This window comes from Vulpes vulpes, chromosome 14 (genome assembly GCF_048418805.1).
Source record: "Vulpes vulpes isolate BD-2025 chromosome 14, VulVul3, whole genome shotgun sequence".
Taxonomy (NCBI): domain Eukaryota; kingdom Metazoa; phylum Chordata; class Mammalia; order Carnivora; family Canidae; genus Vulpes; species Vulpes vulpes.
The window spans coordinates 1,076,620-1,089,368 of NC_132793.1; the positions used below are offsets into that span (position 1 = coordinate 1,076,620).

At 66.3% G+C, this 12,749-nt stretch overlaps 1 protein-coding gene and 1 long non-coding RNA gene across 2 annotated transcripts; one reads left to right on the plus strand and one right to left on the minus strand.

Annotated features, from left to right (window-relative positions):
* Positions 1 to 161: 161 nt before the first annotated feature.
* LOC112932246 (uncharacterized) lies at positions 162 to 4,657 on the plus strand. Its single transcript, XR_011996822.1, has 2 exons — positions 162 to 3,835; positions 4,250 to 4,657. It is a non-coding gene; the product is annotated as an uncharacterized lncRNA (long non-coding RNA).
* A 2-nt stretch (positions 4,658 to 4,659) lies between these two features.
* MRGBP (MRG domain binding protein) lies at positions 4,660 to 10,258 on the minus strand. Its single transcript, XM_072735408.1, has 5 exons — positions 10,048 to 10,258; positions 8,304 to 8,425; positions 6,366 to 6,447; positions 5,970 to 6,044; positions 4,660 to 5,592 (listed from the first exon to the last, which is right to left on the minus strand). Exons 1-5 carry the CDS (start codon positions 10,193 to 10,195, stop codon positions 5,411 to 5,413), a joined length of 609 nt encoding a protein of 202 aa, XP_072591509.1. The 5' UTR covers positions 10,196 to 10,258; the 3' UTR covers positions 4,660 to 5,410.
* Positions 10,259 to 12,749: the final 2,491 nt, after the last annotated feature.

Genomic DNA, 12,749 nt, shown 5'->3' on the forward strand with positions numbered 1-12,749 from the left:
ATGTGGGCGGGGCCGGGCAGGCCTGGAGGAGCGAGGCGGGCTGGTGGGCGGGGCGAGGGGCGGGGCCTGGCCTGGGAGCGGGGCGGGCCTGTGGGCGGGGCCGGGGCAGGCCTGGAGGAGCGAGGCGGGCTGGTGGGCGGGGCGGTGGGCGGGGCCGAGCCTGTGGGCGGGGCCGGGCAGGCCTGGAGGAGCGAGGCGGGCTGGTGGGCGGGGCGAGGGGCGGGGCCCGGCCTGGGGAGCGGGGCGGGGCGGGCCTGTGGGCGGGGCCGGGGCGGGTCGAGGCCGCCCTCCGCCCGGAGGATGTCCCCACTCATCCCTCCGGAGGGCGCCCGCCCCCTTCCGGCTGAGATTCCTCCCAGGTGTCTCCCCGGGCCCTGCCCGCCGGTGATTCCTCCCAGGAGGATGCTCCTCACCTGGGATTTCCCCCCCAGGAGCCCCCACGATATCCCTTCCCCCTGGGAGAATGTCCCCCCTGAAGGATGTCTCCCTGAGGTTGTCCCTGGAGAACGTCTTCCCCCGGGGGAATCCTTCCCAGAATATCCACCACCACCCTCATCCATCCCTGGGCAACCCCCTAGAGACTTCCCCCAAAGTCGTCTCTGAGAATATCCCTCCCTGGAAGATGTCCTTCCCAGGATGCAGGGGATGTCCCTGGCGGATGCTCATCCTAGAGAATCACTCCCAGAATACCCCCCAGTTCAATACCCCCCCCACCCACCCTGGAAGCCTCCCCTGGAGGATTCTCTCCCAGGAGGATGCCTGCCCCCGGGGGATGTTACCCCGTAAGGATGACCCCCAGGAGGGTACCCCCTGGAAGCCATCCTCCCAGAAGACGCCCCCAGGATATCCTCACCCACGATACCCCCCAAGTGTCGGTGGGATTTGGGTCTCATTAGAGGCTCCTTTGGGGAGCAGTCTGCCTCCACCACCCCCCAGACTGTAGGCAGAAGTCATTCCTGGGGGACTAAGGCAGAGAGCCCTGTGTCCCTCCATAGTCGGTTGACAGCGGGGCCACTGGTTTCTTCAGGGCGCCTAGAGTGCCACAGTGTGCCGTCACTGGGGGCCCAGACTCTGTCCCCTTAGCCGCAGTCTCTCAGTGGTAAGAAGGCCCAGGTGCTGCCTGCACTTAAGGGAGGCCCGACAGCAGGATGCAGAAATGACTGGGGGTCACCCCGAGGCCGTCCAACACATGTGGCAGCTAGGCACCCCTCAGGGGCCTGTCCAGGGGCTGGGGGGCGGCTGCTGGCGGCTGCCCTCTTTACTTACGCGTGCACATTTCAGATACCTGTTCAGAGGCAGGTGTAGGCTGGAAATCACCTTCAGCTGCAAGCCTCCCAGAGGCTGCGGGTCCCTCGCTAGTCTCCTCCTTGACCTGTGCTGGTGGTCATAGGAGCTGCAGCCACGCTGGGGACCCACCCCTAGAATGAAAGGTGGGGGTGGTCCCCCGGGCGGCCTGCTGTAGCTAATACACCACTTTATTGTTTCAAAAGGCTTAGCTAAAACTGAATCCTGGCTTTTAGATGGATCTGGCCATGAGGGTGAGTCCCGGGGTCAAGCCCAGCCCCCCAGGGATGCTGACTGCTCAGCTCCCTGCCAGCCAGCTCGCAGGCCCTAGGCCGCCTGCACAGCCAGTGGCTGCCCAGAGCTCACCAGAACCTTCCCAGCTCGGCTGTGGGCACAGCTTCAGGCCTTTCCTGGGGATCCTCATTCATTCTCTGGTTTGCTCTCACCTGGCTGGACCTGGTGTTCGCACCACCTCACTTCCTGTAAGGACTGGGGACTCCCCAGAGGTACGGACATCTGGGCCTGCCTGCCTGCTTCCTTCCTCCCTTTCTGCTTCCTTTTTCCTCCCTCCTCCCTCCCTTCTTCCTACCTCCCTCCTTCCTTCCTTCTACTTTCCTTCCTTCCTTCTTTCCTAGATTTATTTATTTGAGAGAGAGAGAGAGAGAGAGAGAGAGAGAGAGAGACACAGGTGGGAGGGTGGGGCAAAGGGAGAGGGAGAGAGAGAGAAATCCAAGCGGACTCTGCCCTGGGTGCGGAGCCAAGACCTGAGCTAAAACCAAGCGGTCGCTGGAACGACAGAGCCACCCAGGGGCCGCCTTCTGGGCATTTCTGCACGTGGTCGGCCACAGAGGCCAGGGCAGGTCTCAGGGGAGCGGGCAGCCCGTGCGCATGTGGCAAGGCCGGCCCAGTGCGGATTGCCAACGGGGCCCTGGCCTGCGGGTCACCTGACAGACAGCTGGCCCTGGAGCCCCCGGCTCTGACGGCCCGGCAGGTGGCAGCAGGAGCCTCCGACAGAGGTGTCGTGTGTTGGGGGCAGCAGCACAGGGTGTGGCTGCTCTGAGAGGCACTAGGGGGAGGCTGGGCCTCGCCCCTGCCCCAGAAAACGGAGACAAGCGGGCGGCGCAGCGACATCTTGCTTGGTCGTCACAGCCGGTGCTCAGAGTGGCCCTGCGCTGCGGCCAGCGGGGCCAGGACTACAGACACCCTGAATGGCTGCTCTTAAGACATCGCCCCATTGCTGTTTTACAAGAACTGGTGGCAGCCAGCTGCGCCTTCCGTTCCTCTGCTCTTCTGTACCGTGAGCCCGGGCCCGCCTTGGGCCTGCTGAGTAGGAGCCAGATCCTGCCGCAGGATGAAGCGGGAGCCGCCGTCCGTGCTAAAGATGTGGCCATGTGCCCTCCGCGGCCCGGGATGGCCGCTGCTTGCTGCACGGGGGCGCGGGGGGCCGGGTGCTGTGCTGCAGGGTGGCCCGCTCCCCGCCGTGGGGTCCCACGGAGTTCCCAGGCAGAGCCAGTTGCAGCCACATTACTCAGCCAAAGTCCCATCCCCACCCCACCCGCCCCAGGGAGCCCTGCTGCACCCCACTGCTGCTATGTGTTACGTGGGGGGGGGGTGAAGCTGGCCCAGAGCCTGGGGAGCTGAGACCCCCCCCCCCCAGGACAGGGGCTGCTCCGTCCCGGTCCTGGCCCGCAGCCTCTGCAGGTCCCTGTCTACACGGACCATGCAGACCACGTGGACCACTGTGCTTCCCTTTGTTCTGAGGCCTCCTCACCCCTTGGGCCTCATCCCAGCTCTAGCCTCCGACTCATGTGAGGGCGTCGTGAGGCCCTGAGGCCCCGGGAGGTTCAGCTCCCAGATGCCTGTGAGCTCCACCTGCCCCGACCGCACCAGCACACACCCTCGATGGGCCGTGCTGTGCGGGAGCCGAGACCGCGTGGGCCCGCCAGGTCGGGGTGCTCGGGCGGCCTCACCCCTGCCGAGGACTGCAGCCCCTACAGGTACAAGGGTATGGGGACGGGGTCCCAAAAGGACGCCTGAGGCTGAGGGGCCACCGGCTCACCCACCTGCTTTGATGGGCGTGCCCTGCCCGGCCCTCCCCGCAGGTCTGATTTACTGACCAGGCTTTTCCAGCACGTTCTGAGGTGCCTGAAGATACTGTTTCAGGTGGGGGTTTACCTGGCAGCCTGGGGAAGACCCCCCCACCTTTGTTGGGACCCTTGGCTACCACAGAGCCATTTGCCCCATTTCCCTGCCAGTTCCGAATCTCGAGGGACCAGGCTTCTCTCGGGCATCACAACGCGCAACGCAGGACCTGGCACAGAGCGGACCCTGGCTGCCCTGGCCCCTGACACGCACGGAGCATGCTCCCTGCCTGTGCGCACAGAGTGACAGAGGGCCCTGCCTGGGTGCCCGGGGGGTGAGCCTGGGTCGACCATGGACCGCAGGTCTCATGGGCCCGCCTCTCAGAACACGGAAGAAACGCCAGTGGCAGGAGCGCGTGGGGAAGTGGAGCCTTGGATCCTGCCCTAGCCCTGACCAGGCTCTTGCGCAGGTAGATCCGTGCAGGAGGCCCGGCCCCCACCGCCTGCCCCCCAGGCCCCTGGTCCTCCAGGCCCTTGGCCTCCCATCCCCAGCCCCCAGCCCCCCACCTCCCAGATCCCTGGCTCCCAGGCCCCCTGGCCCCCCAGTCCCCTGGTCCCTGGCCCCCCAGCATCCCAGCCCCCCAGGCCCCCCAGCCGCGGGACCACCTGTGCTGAGCTGGTGCTCCTGGTTCAGGAGCAGGGCCGCAGGGCTGGGCTAGCCCTGTTCAGCTGCAGCCCCAGGGTTCTGTGCCAGGGGCCCGGGCCCCGCAGGCGACGGTGGGCTTGGTGCAGGCCGGCCTCCCACCGCGCTGGGCAACCCCGAAGTGTGTGGGGCGCGAGCCTGGGCCTGGTGGGCTGCACTGTTGCCCGTCTCCTGCTCCCAGATGGTGGCTGGGCTTTCACCTTCTCCGAGACTTGTCAAGATGGAGAGCCTGGGACTTGGTGGCTGACCCGGGGGGCGGGCGCCTCCTCCTGGCTCTGCCTGGATGACTGGCCCCTCCCCGTGGAGCACAGACTCAGCCCGGAGTCTCAGGTCACGGGAGGACGAGCCCAGGGAAGTCCTGGCTCCACCAGCCGCCGGCTCTGCTTGTTTGCTGTGCTAGCACTTTGTATCTGAAGGACTTGTCACACTCAACAACAAAGTTTCCACTCCGCCGTGTTTCCAGTGGGTGCATACATTGTATCCGGGAACACTAGGAGGCCGGGCCGAGGCTGCCTTACGCACCTTGAAAAATCCGCTTCCTGCTGTTAGAAAAGGGAACTTATTCTGGCATCAAAATCACAAGACTCTGGCTGCTTCTCTTGTGCTTTAATGGTCGGCACTCAAACGAAAGCGTGTAACGGCCCCGGCCTGCGCCTCCCTCCACACACTCATTTGGTCTGTTCGCAAGTTCCCGGGTGATACAAAAATAGCCCGTACAAACTCTGTTTCCCGCATATAAAAACCGAGCGGAAAGGGTCTCAGTAGTCACTAACACAAAGCATCTCAGGAAAAATACAACACAGGTTTAACTTCTGCAGTATTTTTTTCATATAAAACACTAGTAAAATAGGCTTCTTAAAAATTAAATAGTGAAATACCACCAAATTATATACATCGTTACAGTACAAGTGAATGAGGCAAAGTATCCAGTTCTCGGTTTCTCGGGCGCAGGCGCTGTGCGGGGGGAAGCCTGTCTCCCTCTCCCGAGGTGGCAGCCGCTTTAGGAAGAGTGGCTGGCCGACGGACAGACGGACAGAGCCGGGTCGCCCAGCAAGACCAAGGTTCCTCCAGGACGCAGCAGGCAGGGCCGCCACTCCGGGGGTCCTGCCCGGGCCTGGGCTCTGCTCCCGGGAGCCCACACGGCGGGAGCTCACCGCGGCACTGGGGAGGGGCCGGGGCCTCCGCGCCCGAGCCGGCCCCACTCTCTCGGGCCCACCGGAGCCCCAGGTGGTCGCAGGGGGCCCTGTGGGAGCCTCAGGCACCGAGGCAGGCGGCGGGCTGGGGGCGTCCGGGGGGCCGCGGGGGGACAGCAGCGCCCGCCCCCTGCGTGGCTGAGCCGCCACTACGTTCGGCGCCGCTTGGCAGCGCTGGGGCTGGAGGGGTTGCTGTTTGCCGTGAGGACTTTGTCGGTGACCCGGCTGCGCTTCCGCTTGTCCGCCCCCTCCTTGGACCCCAAGTCTGACGGGTTCTTGTCTTTGCTGGACTTCTCGGTTGCTTTCCCCAAGCTTCCTGAAGACGAAAAAACTGGGAGACAAAATCATTTGGCTGAAAACAGAATATCCAGAGTTTTATTTCATCTTCCTGCTCGGTTACAGAAACCTGCTTCTGCACGCGCGCCACCGAGGCGGGTCCTCCTGAGGACGGGGCCCCCTCGAGGCCCTGCGTGCAACCCCCCACCCGCCGACCCTGCCACGCGGAGCTCGCCTGTGCCCGCCGCGCGCGCTTTCCGTCCGCCTGCCAGGTGCCGGGCCGAGGCTGCTCTGCGCTCGCGCGTGCCGTGGGCCACATGCCGCCACGCGCGGCTCCCGCTCAAGCGGGTGGAGGAGCCGACAGGGCCGCCCAGGCGGGGGACATAGGGCTGTGCCGGGGCCCAGGGGTGGGTCGGGGTGCCCCCCGCTCACCATCGTCCGCCCCGTTGTGGGGGTCCACGTCTTCCTTCATTTCCTCCTTCATTTCCTCTTCAATGACCACTTTTCCTGTGGGGCGACAGCTGACGTTTACCAAAACGGTGGGAGACGCGGCCCTGCCCAATGCTGCGGACGGCTCAGGCCGGGGACGGCTGTATGTGTGGTTCTCAGCTGCCGCCAGGCCGCTTTTAAAGAGAGCCGATTGTTCTTGAACCAGTTCCCCCCAGCCCCCGAGGCTCCCCAGACCACCCCCCCAGTCCACCTGGCCCAGCACCGCCAGGCCAGCGACCCTCACTCCTCCCTGAGGCCCGAGACCGTGCCTGACACCATCACCCCCGGCTCCCTCCTGCCTTCTAACCCCGAACCGGACCCGACCTGCCAGAACCTCACCTTCTCGGACTTCGTGAATGATTTCTTCTGGAAGGACGAAATTCCTCTCTGGATTTGGAAATGGAAGGATCTCAGATTCGTGCTGGTGGCAAAAACGATAATTTTTGTTAAAGAAACAAAAAAATATGTGATTTTACCAAGTCACCCAAACCACGGAAGAGCCCATTTAGGAGCACCCGATAAAGGCCTACAACCATGTGGGGTGGCGGAGGCGGTGGGGGTGAGCGGGGCAGGTGCCCTTTCTGCCTGCAGTCTACAAGGAGCTGGGCTTTTCTAACGGACAAGCAGAAGGCAAAGCTATTCTGTGAAGCAGGGGACCAGCCACCATGAGAGGTCAGGGACAGGAGGCCGGGCGGACCCCTCACCTGGCACGCCCCTAGGGACAGGGTGGGTGCAGTGCCCTACAACTGCCCTACAGTGGCTCCGTCCCCATCAGAGTACGTTCAAGGGCAGTGACTGCCCCGGGACACTGGTTCCTCCAGCCATAGAGAGCAGGGGCTGGAGAGGCAAGCTGCCACCTGGAAACCAACAGGCACAGAGACCCCGGAGACCCAGGACCACCGGCGGAAGGGCGAGGGGAGCTGGCACAAAGGGTCTGTATGGGGCGGGGGCCTCTCTGCAGTCTGGGGGCTGCATTACAGCGACCTGCTAGCCTGCAAACGTGCTGACCACTAGCTCCTGGAGCTTCAGAAACCCCGGGTCCTGGGCCTCAGGTCCCCCCGGGGCAGGGGCCACGGACTCACACCGCCAGGGTCCTGCCTGCCTCTGCCATCAGCCCCACAGGGCTACTGGGGTCTAAGGAGACGACAGCCTTGAGGTCTCGCCTGGTCCCGGACAACAGGCAGGATGAAGACAAGGGAGAGGGTTGGATCGAAACCCCTGAGCAGAGCCCTAGGCTTCCCAGTGTCGCATGGGCCTGCTGCAGGCGTCAGGGTCTGTCTCCGGGCTGCACCAGGGGCCCCCCCAAGATCCCTGCCACCCTCACATCTCTGTCTGGCTTCTGGCCCCAGTGGCCTAGTGTCAGGGCACAGCAAGTCTGGGGACCAGGTGACCCCAGAACGTGACAGGTGTGGGGGCGAGGCCCTTGGGGAGGGGCTCCTTCAGCACGGCAGCTGGTCCTTGCTGCACTGCTCCCAACAACAGCCGCTCAACCTTTGGGCCAGGCCTCCCATCCCCGGGGCACAGCTGTCACCTTTATCCCCTCTCTAGGGTACAACAAGGACATGCCATGACCTGCCCACGGCCAACAGGAAACAAGGGAAGCCCTGGATCTGGACAGAGAACTCTGGACTCAGCTACAGGGCTGGTGTGGCCCTGGGTCAGCTAGGGAGGCAGAGACCAACCTCACCCCGCCACAGGTTCCTACCCCTCTGCTCCCCTGTAAGTCCCACCTCACTCCTACCCTGCTCCCCAGGGGGCTCTGGCTTCCTCTGAGCTCCTTGACCCACCATCTCGTGCTGCCAAGGGGCCCGGACACCTGCCGTTCCTTCTGGCCCTCCTGGTTCCCTAGTGAACCTGCCTGTCTTTAGAGGACATGAGCTGGTGGTCCGTGAGGACGGGGACCCTGCCTGCCTGCTTCCCACAGAAGCCATATTCACCCGACTTGCACTTGGATCCGTCACCTTCCTGCCTGGAGACCCCAGGGCCTCCCGTAAGACCGACGTGGCCTTAGGCCTCAGCTCCCCGGTCACTTCCCTGGGGACATGGTCAGTGACAGCCCCACGTAAAGTAGGTTCTGCGAAAGTAGCCAGTTCCCGTCACCAGGTTTGTGTTTTCCCTGAAACCACTTGGAGGTCCCTTAGTAACTGCTGCCCCTGGATTATGCACAGGGCACAGGGCCCCCCGAGACAGGGCCTGGCGGACACAGAAGAGGAGCTGTGTCTGGGGAAGGGGGGGCCCCAGCCTTAGGAGGACCGGGGAGGGTGGGATCCAGCTCACCAGCGCCTGCATGTCATACATGGTGCTCAGATGGTCCCAGATGACCTTGGATGGGACCTGCCGACCAATGTTCTGGCTAAACTTGTCCCGGATACAGATCATGTGGAAGTGTCGGTTCACACCTGTGACAGAGAGGAGTCAACCTGTAAGGAGGGGAGGCTAGTAGCTAAGGGGGAAGGGAATAGGGGGGGAGGCAGGGGTCTGCAGGGGAAGGAGGGAAAGGTAAAGATGAGAGTAGCAGGGTGGGTGTAGGAGATACAGAGAGAGAATACAGGAGGGAGCAAGGTCCGCAGGGTGGCTGGGTGGGCTCAGGAGGGGACAGGATTGGCAGGGGTGAGTGGGATCAGGAGGAGACAGAGGAGGGGTGCATGGTGGGCAAGGGGTGGGTGGGCATGCTCGAGGGGCAAGCGTGGGTACAGGAAGGGTCAGGCGGGGGAAGAGTGGGGTGGGTGGGCTCAGGAGGGTACAGGAGGGGTGTAGGAGGGGGACAGGTCAGCAGAGTCGGTGGGTGGGCTCAGAAGGGGACAGAGGAGGGTAGAATAGTGGAGGGCAGGAGGGGGCAGGGTCGGCAGGTGTGGGTGGACTTAGGATGGTAGAGAAGGGTACAGGAGGCATAAGGAGGGGTACAGGAGGCATAAGGAGGGGGGCAGGAGGAGACAGAAGAGGAGATAGAGGAGGGGTGCAGAAGGGGTGGAGAAGGGGCAGAGGAGGGCAGAAGAAGGGAGAGGAGGGGAGAGGAGGGGAGAGGAAGGGAGAGGAGGGCAGAGGAAGGGAGAGGAGGGCAGAGGAGGGGAGAGGAGGGCAGAGGAGGGGAGAGGAGGGCAGAGGAGGGCAGAGGAGGGGAGAGGAGGGCAGAGGAGGGGAGAGGAGGGCAGAGGAGGGCAGAGGAGGGGAGAGGAGGGCAGAGGAGGGGAGAGGAGGGCAGAGGAGGGGAGAGGAGGGGAGAGGAGGGCAGAGGAGGGGAAAGGAGGGCAGAGGAAGGGAGAGGAAAGTAAAGGAGGGGAAAGGAGGGGAGAGGAGGGCAGAGGAGGGCAGAGGAGGGTAGAGGAGGGCAGAGGAAGGGAGAGGAGGGGAGAGGAAGGGAGAGGAGGGGAGAGGAGGGGAGAGGAGGGGAGAGGAGGGGAGAGGAGGGCAGAGGAGGGCAGAGGAAGGTAGAGGAGGGCAGAGGAGGGCAGAGGAGGGCAGAGGAGGGCAGAGGAGGGGAGAGGAGGGCAGAGGAGGGCAGAGGAAGGCAGAGGAGGGCAGAGGAGGGCAGAGGAGGGCAGAGGAGGGCAGAGGAGGGCAGAGGAGGGGAGAGGAGGGCAGAGGAGGGCAGAGGAGGGCAGAGGAGGGCAGAGGAAGGTAGAGGAGGGCAGAGGAGGGCAGAGGAGGGCAGAGGAGGGCAGAGGAGGGCAGAGGAGGGCAGAGGAGGGGAGAGGAGGGCAGAGGAGGGGAGAGGAGGGGAGAGGAGGGCAGAGGAGGGCAGAGGAAGGTAGAGGAGGGCAGAGGAGGGCAAAGGAGGGCAGAGGAGGGGAGAGGAGGGCAGAGGAGGGGAGAGGAGGGCAGAGGAGGGGAGGGGTGCAGGAGAGTGGACGAGGGGTGCAGCAGGATGCGGGAGGGGGCAGGAGCGGCCGCGGTCGGCGGGGAGGGGCGGGTGGGCGCGGGGGAGGGGGAGGTGCAGGGGGGCGGGCGGCCCGCGAGGCCCCGCCCCCCGGCCGTTGCCCGGCCCGCCCCGCCCCCACGCGGGTCCGCGGCCTCCGCTCACCGACGGGCTTGTGGCCCAGCATGGCGTGGAAGAGGCACACCTCCACCTCGGGGCTCCACACCACCGTCTCCTCGGCCGGGCTGGTGGCCGCCTCCCCCGGCCCCTTGTCGCCCGGCGCGCCGCCGCCGCCCACCTCGGCCTCCCCCATGGCCCGGCCGCCCAGCGACGAGCCCCCGGCGGGAGCGGGCGCGGCCACGGCCTCCGCGCAGGCGCACTGGCGGGGCGGGAGCGCGCGGCGGGAGCGCGCTCCCGGCTCGCGCGCGGCGCAGGCGCAGCTGAGGGTCGGGCCCCGCGGCGCCCCCTGGCGGTCGGGCGGCGCGGCACGGGCGGGCCCGGGCGGACGGCGGAAGCGCACCGGAGGGGCGGCGGGGGCGCCGCTGCGCCGCTCCGGGTGCGGCTCCTCCGAGTCGAGCGCTGGGCGGGGCGGGGCGGGGCTGCGGCCGCACTTCCCCGACTGCGGCGCTCAGCGGGAACAGCAGGCCACTGGCCACGCCCGGCGGCTCCCAGGGGCCCGGCCCGACCTGACCTGGCCTTGACCGCGGGCCTCCGTGGAGGTGACACCGCGACCCCCTCCGCTCGGGCCCCGGCGGGGGCGGGGCCGGGGCGGGGCCTGCTCCGGGGGCGGGGCCGGGGCGGGGCAGCCGGCAGGGAGGAAGTTCTCCGAGGCATCACTCGACCAGGGCCGCCGGCCCCGCCCCGCCCCGCCCCGGCCCCCCGCCCCGGAGCAGGCCCCGCCCCCGCCCCGGAGCAGGCCCCGCCCCCAGAAGAGGCCCCGCCCCCAGAGCAGGCCCAGCTCGTCCCCCAGGTCCCGCCCCGTACAGGCCCCTCCCAGACCACGCCCCAGAACGGCCCCGCCCACCCAGGCCCCGCCCACCCAGGCCCCGCCCCCGGAACAGGCCCCGCCCCCCCAGGGCAGGCCCTGCTCGTCCCCCAGGTCTCGCCCCGTACAGGCCCCGCCCAGACCCCGCCCACCCCAGGCCCCGCCCACCCAGGCCCCGCCCCCAGGACAGGCCCCGCCCATCCCAGGCCGTGGGGCCGGTACCGCCGCGGGGAGCGCCTCTGGCCTCCCGCGGGGCGTGGACCCTGCTCGGCTGCCTGGGCCCCTCCGGGGCCTCCGCCTCCTCCTCCGTGCAGTGGGCTCGCTACCGGCGTTCCCCGGGCTGCTCAGCGGTACCGCCGAAGGTCCGGTGCCCTGACCGCGACCCCGAGCAGGCTCAGGCCCCGGGACCTCCGGGTGGGTCAGGGCGGGCTCAGCGGGCTGGGGCTGGAGCCCTGTCTGCGGAGGGAGCTGCTGCGGTGCCCCTGCCCTCCTTGGCCCTCGGGTCCCGGGGTCAGCAGAGCGCCCTGGGGTCCGGTCGCAGGCAGCGGGGCGGCAGGACAGGCCTGCGGGGCTGGGCGCTAGAAGGTGGCCTGCAGGGGGAGCCCAGTTGGAGGGTCCAGGGGGACCAGAGCAGACCAGGCCTGGCAGGCTGGGGAGGGAGGCGGCCGTGGGTGGGGGCTCAGTCCTGGACGGTGGGACCGTGGTGAAGCTTCCTGCCCTGACCGCCGCACAGGAGGAGCCCATGGGTCCCCCGCGGTCCTACCAGGTCAGCCAGGGTTCCCCGTTGCCTGCTGGTCACGCCTTCCCTGCCGGCTTGTCACATGGCGGCGGCCAGGGCCAATGTGGCACACGACAGGTGGACGGTGACCATCGGTTCACAGACCCAGTAACCAACTGACCAACTCACTCTCCTGATCGCCCCGCCCCCGCCTCCTGTATTGTCTTCACCTTCAAAAGATGCAGTTGGCCTCCCAAGTGTCTAATCCCAGCCATGGCAGGCTGGGGCCCCAGAGGGAAACACGTAGGCCCTGGAAAGGGACCTCTCCCATGGCTGGTGAATGCACAAGCCATCTGGTTTATTCATCAGTCTTGTATGAATTTGGCTACTGGGAATTATTCCCCAGACCAGCTCTAGGTTCTGCCCACGTGGAATGTGTTGCCTGGAGAGCTGATGTCATCTCGGAAGGCAGTGACCAGTGCTTATCAAAGGGCGCCTATGCTCACTCCCAAGGGGACACCTGGTTCTTGGTTGTGAGAGCTGGGTTCAGGGGAAGCAGTGTTTGGAAGGCTTTGATCAAACACGCCCTGGTGTGTCCACCTGCCCTGGGGAAGTGTCCTCCTCTCTGACCGGGTCCCTGGGACAGAAATGGGATCCTTCCCCAGCCTGGCTGGCACTTCCCTGCGGGCCAGTCCTCCCTGGCACGCACTGGAGTCACCTCGGACACAGAGGAATTCCCCAACGTAGGAGGCACAGAGTTGGGAGGCCAGTGCGGACCCACTGGCTCATGTCCACCTGCTCGACCATGGGCCTCCTCGGGCCTCGCCCTCACATCTGCACATCGAGGACAGCGCGTTATCCCTGTTCCCGGGCTGAGGGGCCTCAGCGGGTGAGGTGCCCCAGGGCCCCCGGGGCGCCAGCCAGGGTGGCCGTTTCCCACTCCAGACCGGCTGGGACTTGCGGCCCACAGTCACACCTCTAGGGGGCGTCCCTCGCCCGCTGTTTGGACTCAGACCGGCTCCAGTCTCAGAAATCTGCAGGCAGGGACCCAGTGAAGGCTTTTCCTGTTCCCCTGGCACCTGCCCCAGGGGCCAGTCAACGCATTTTGGAAAGAAAGTCCAATTCTTCAGACACGGCCGATGAGGAAGCGCTGTGATGGCCCCA

What these genes read in the sequence shown, in the direction of transcription:
- MRGBP (XM_072735408.1), bottom strand. Translation starts at nt 10,195, where the DNA reads ATGGGGGAGGCCGAGGTGGGCGGCGGCGGCGCGCCGGGCGACAAGGGG. An exon ending in GCTGGGCCACAAGCCCGTCG is followed by an intron (nt 8,426 to 10,047) that starts GTGAGCGGAGGC and finishes TCTCTGTCACAG; the next exon opens with GTGTGAACCGACACTTCCAC. An exon ending in CCACAACGGGGCGGACGATG is followed by an intron (nt 5,593 to 5,969) that starts GTGAGCGGGGGG and finishes TTTGTCTCCCAG; the next exon opens with TTTTTTCGTCTTCAGGAAGC.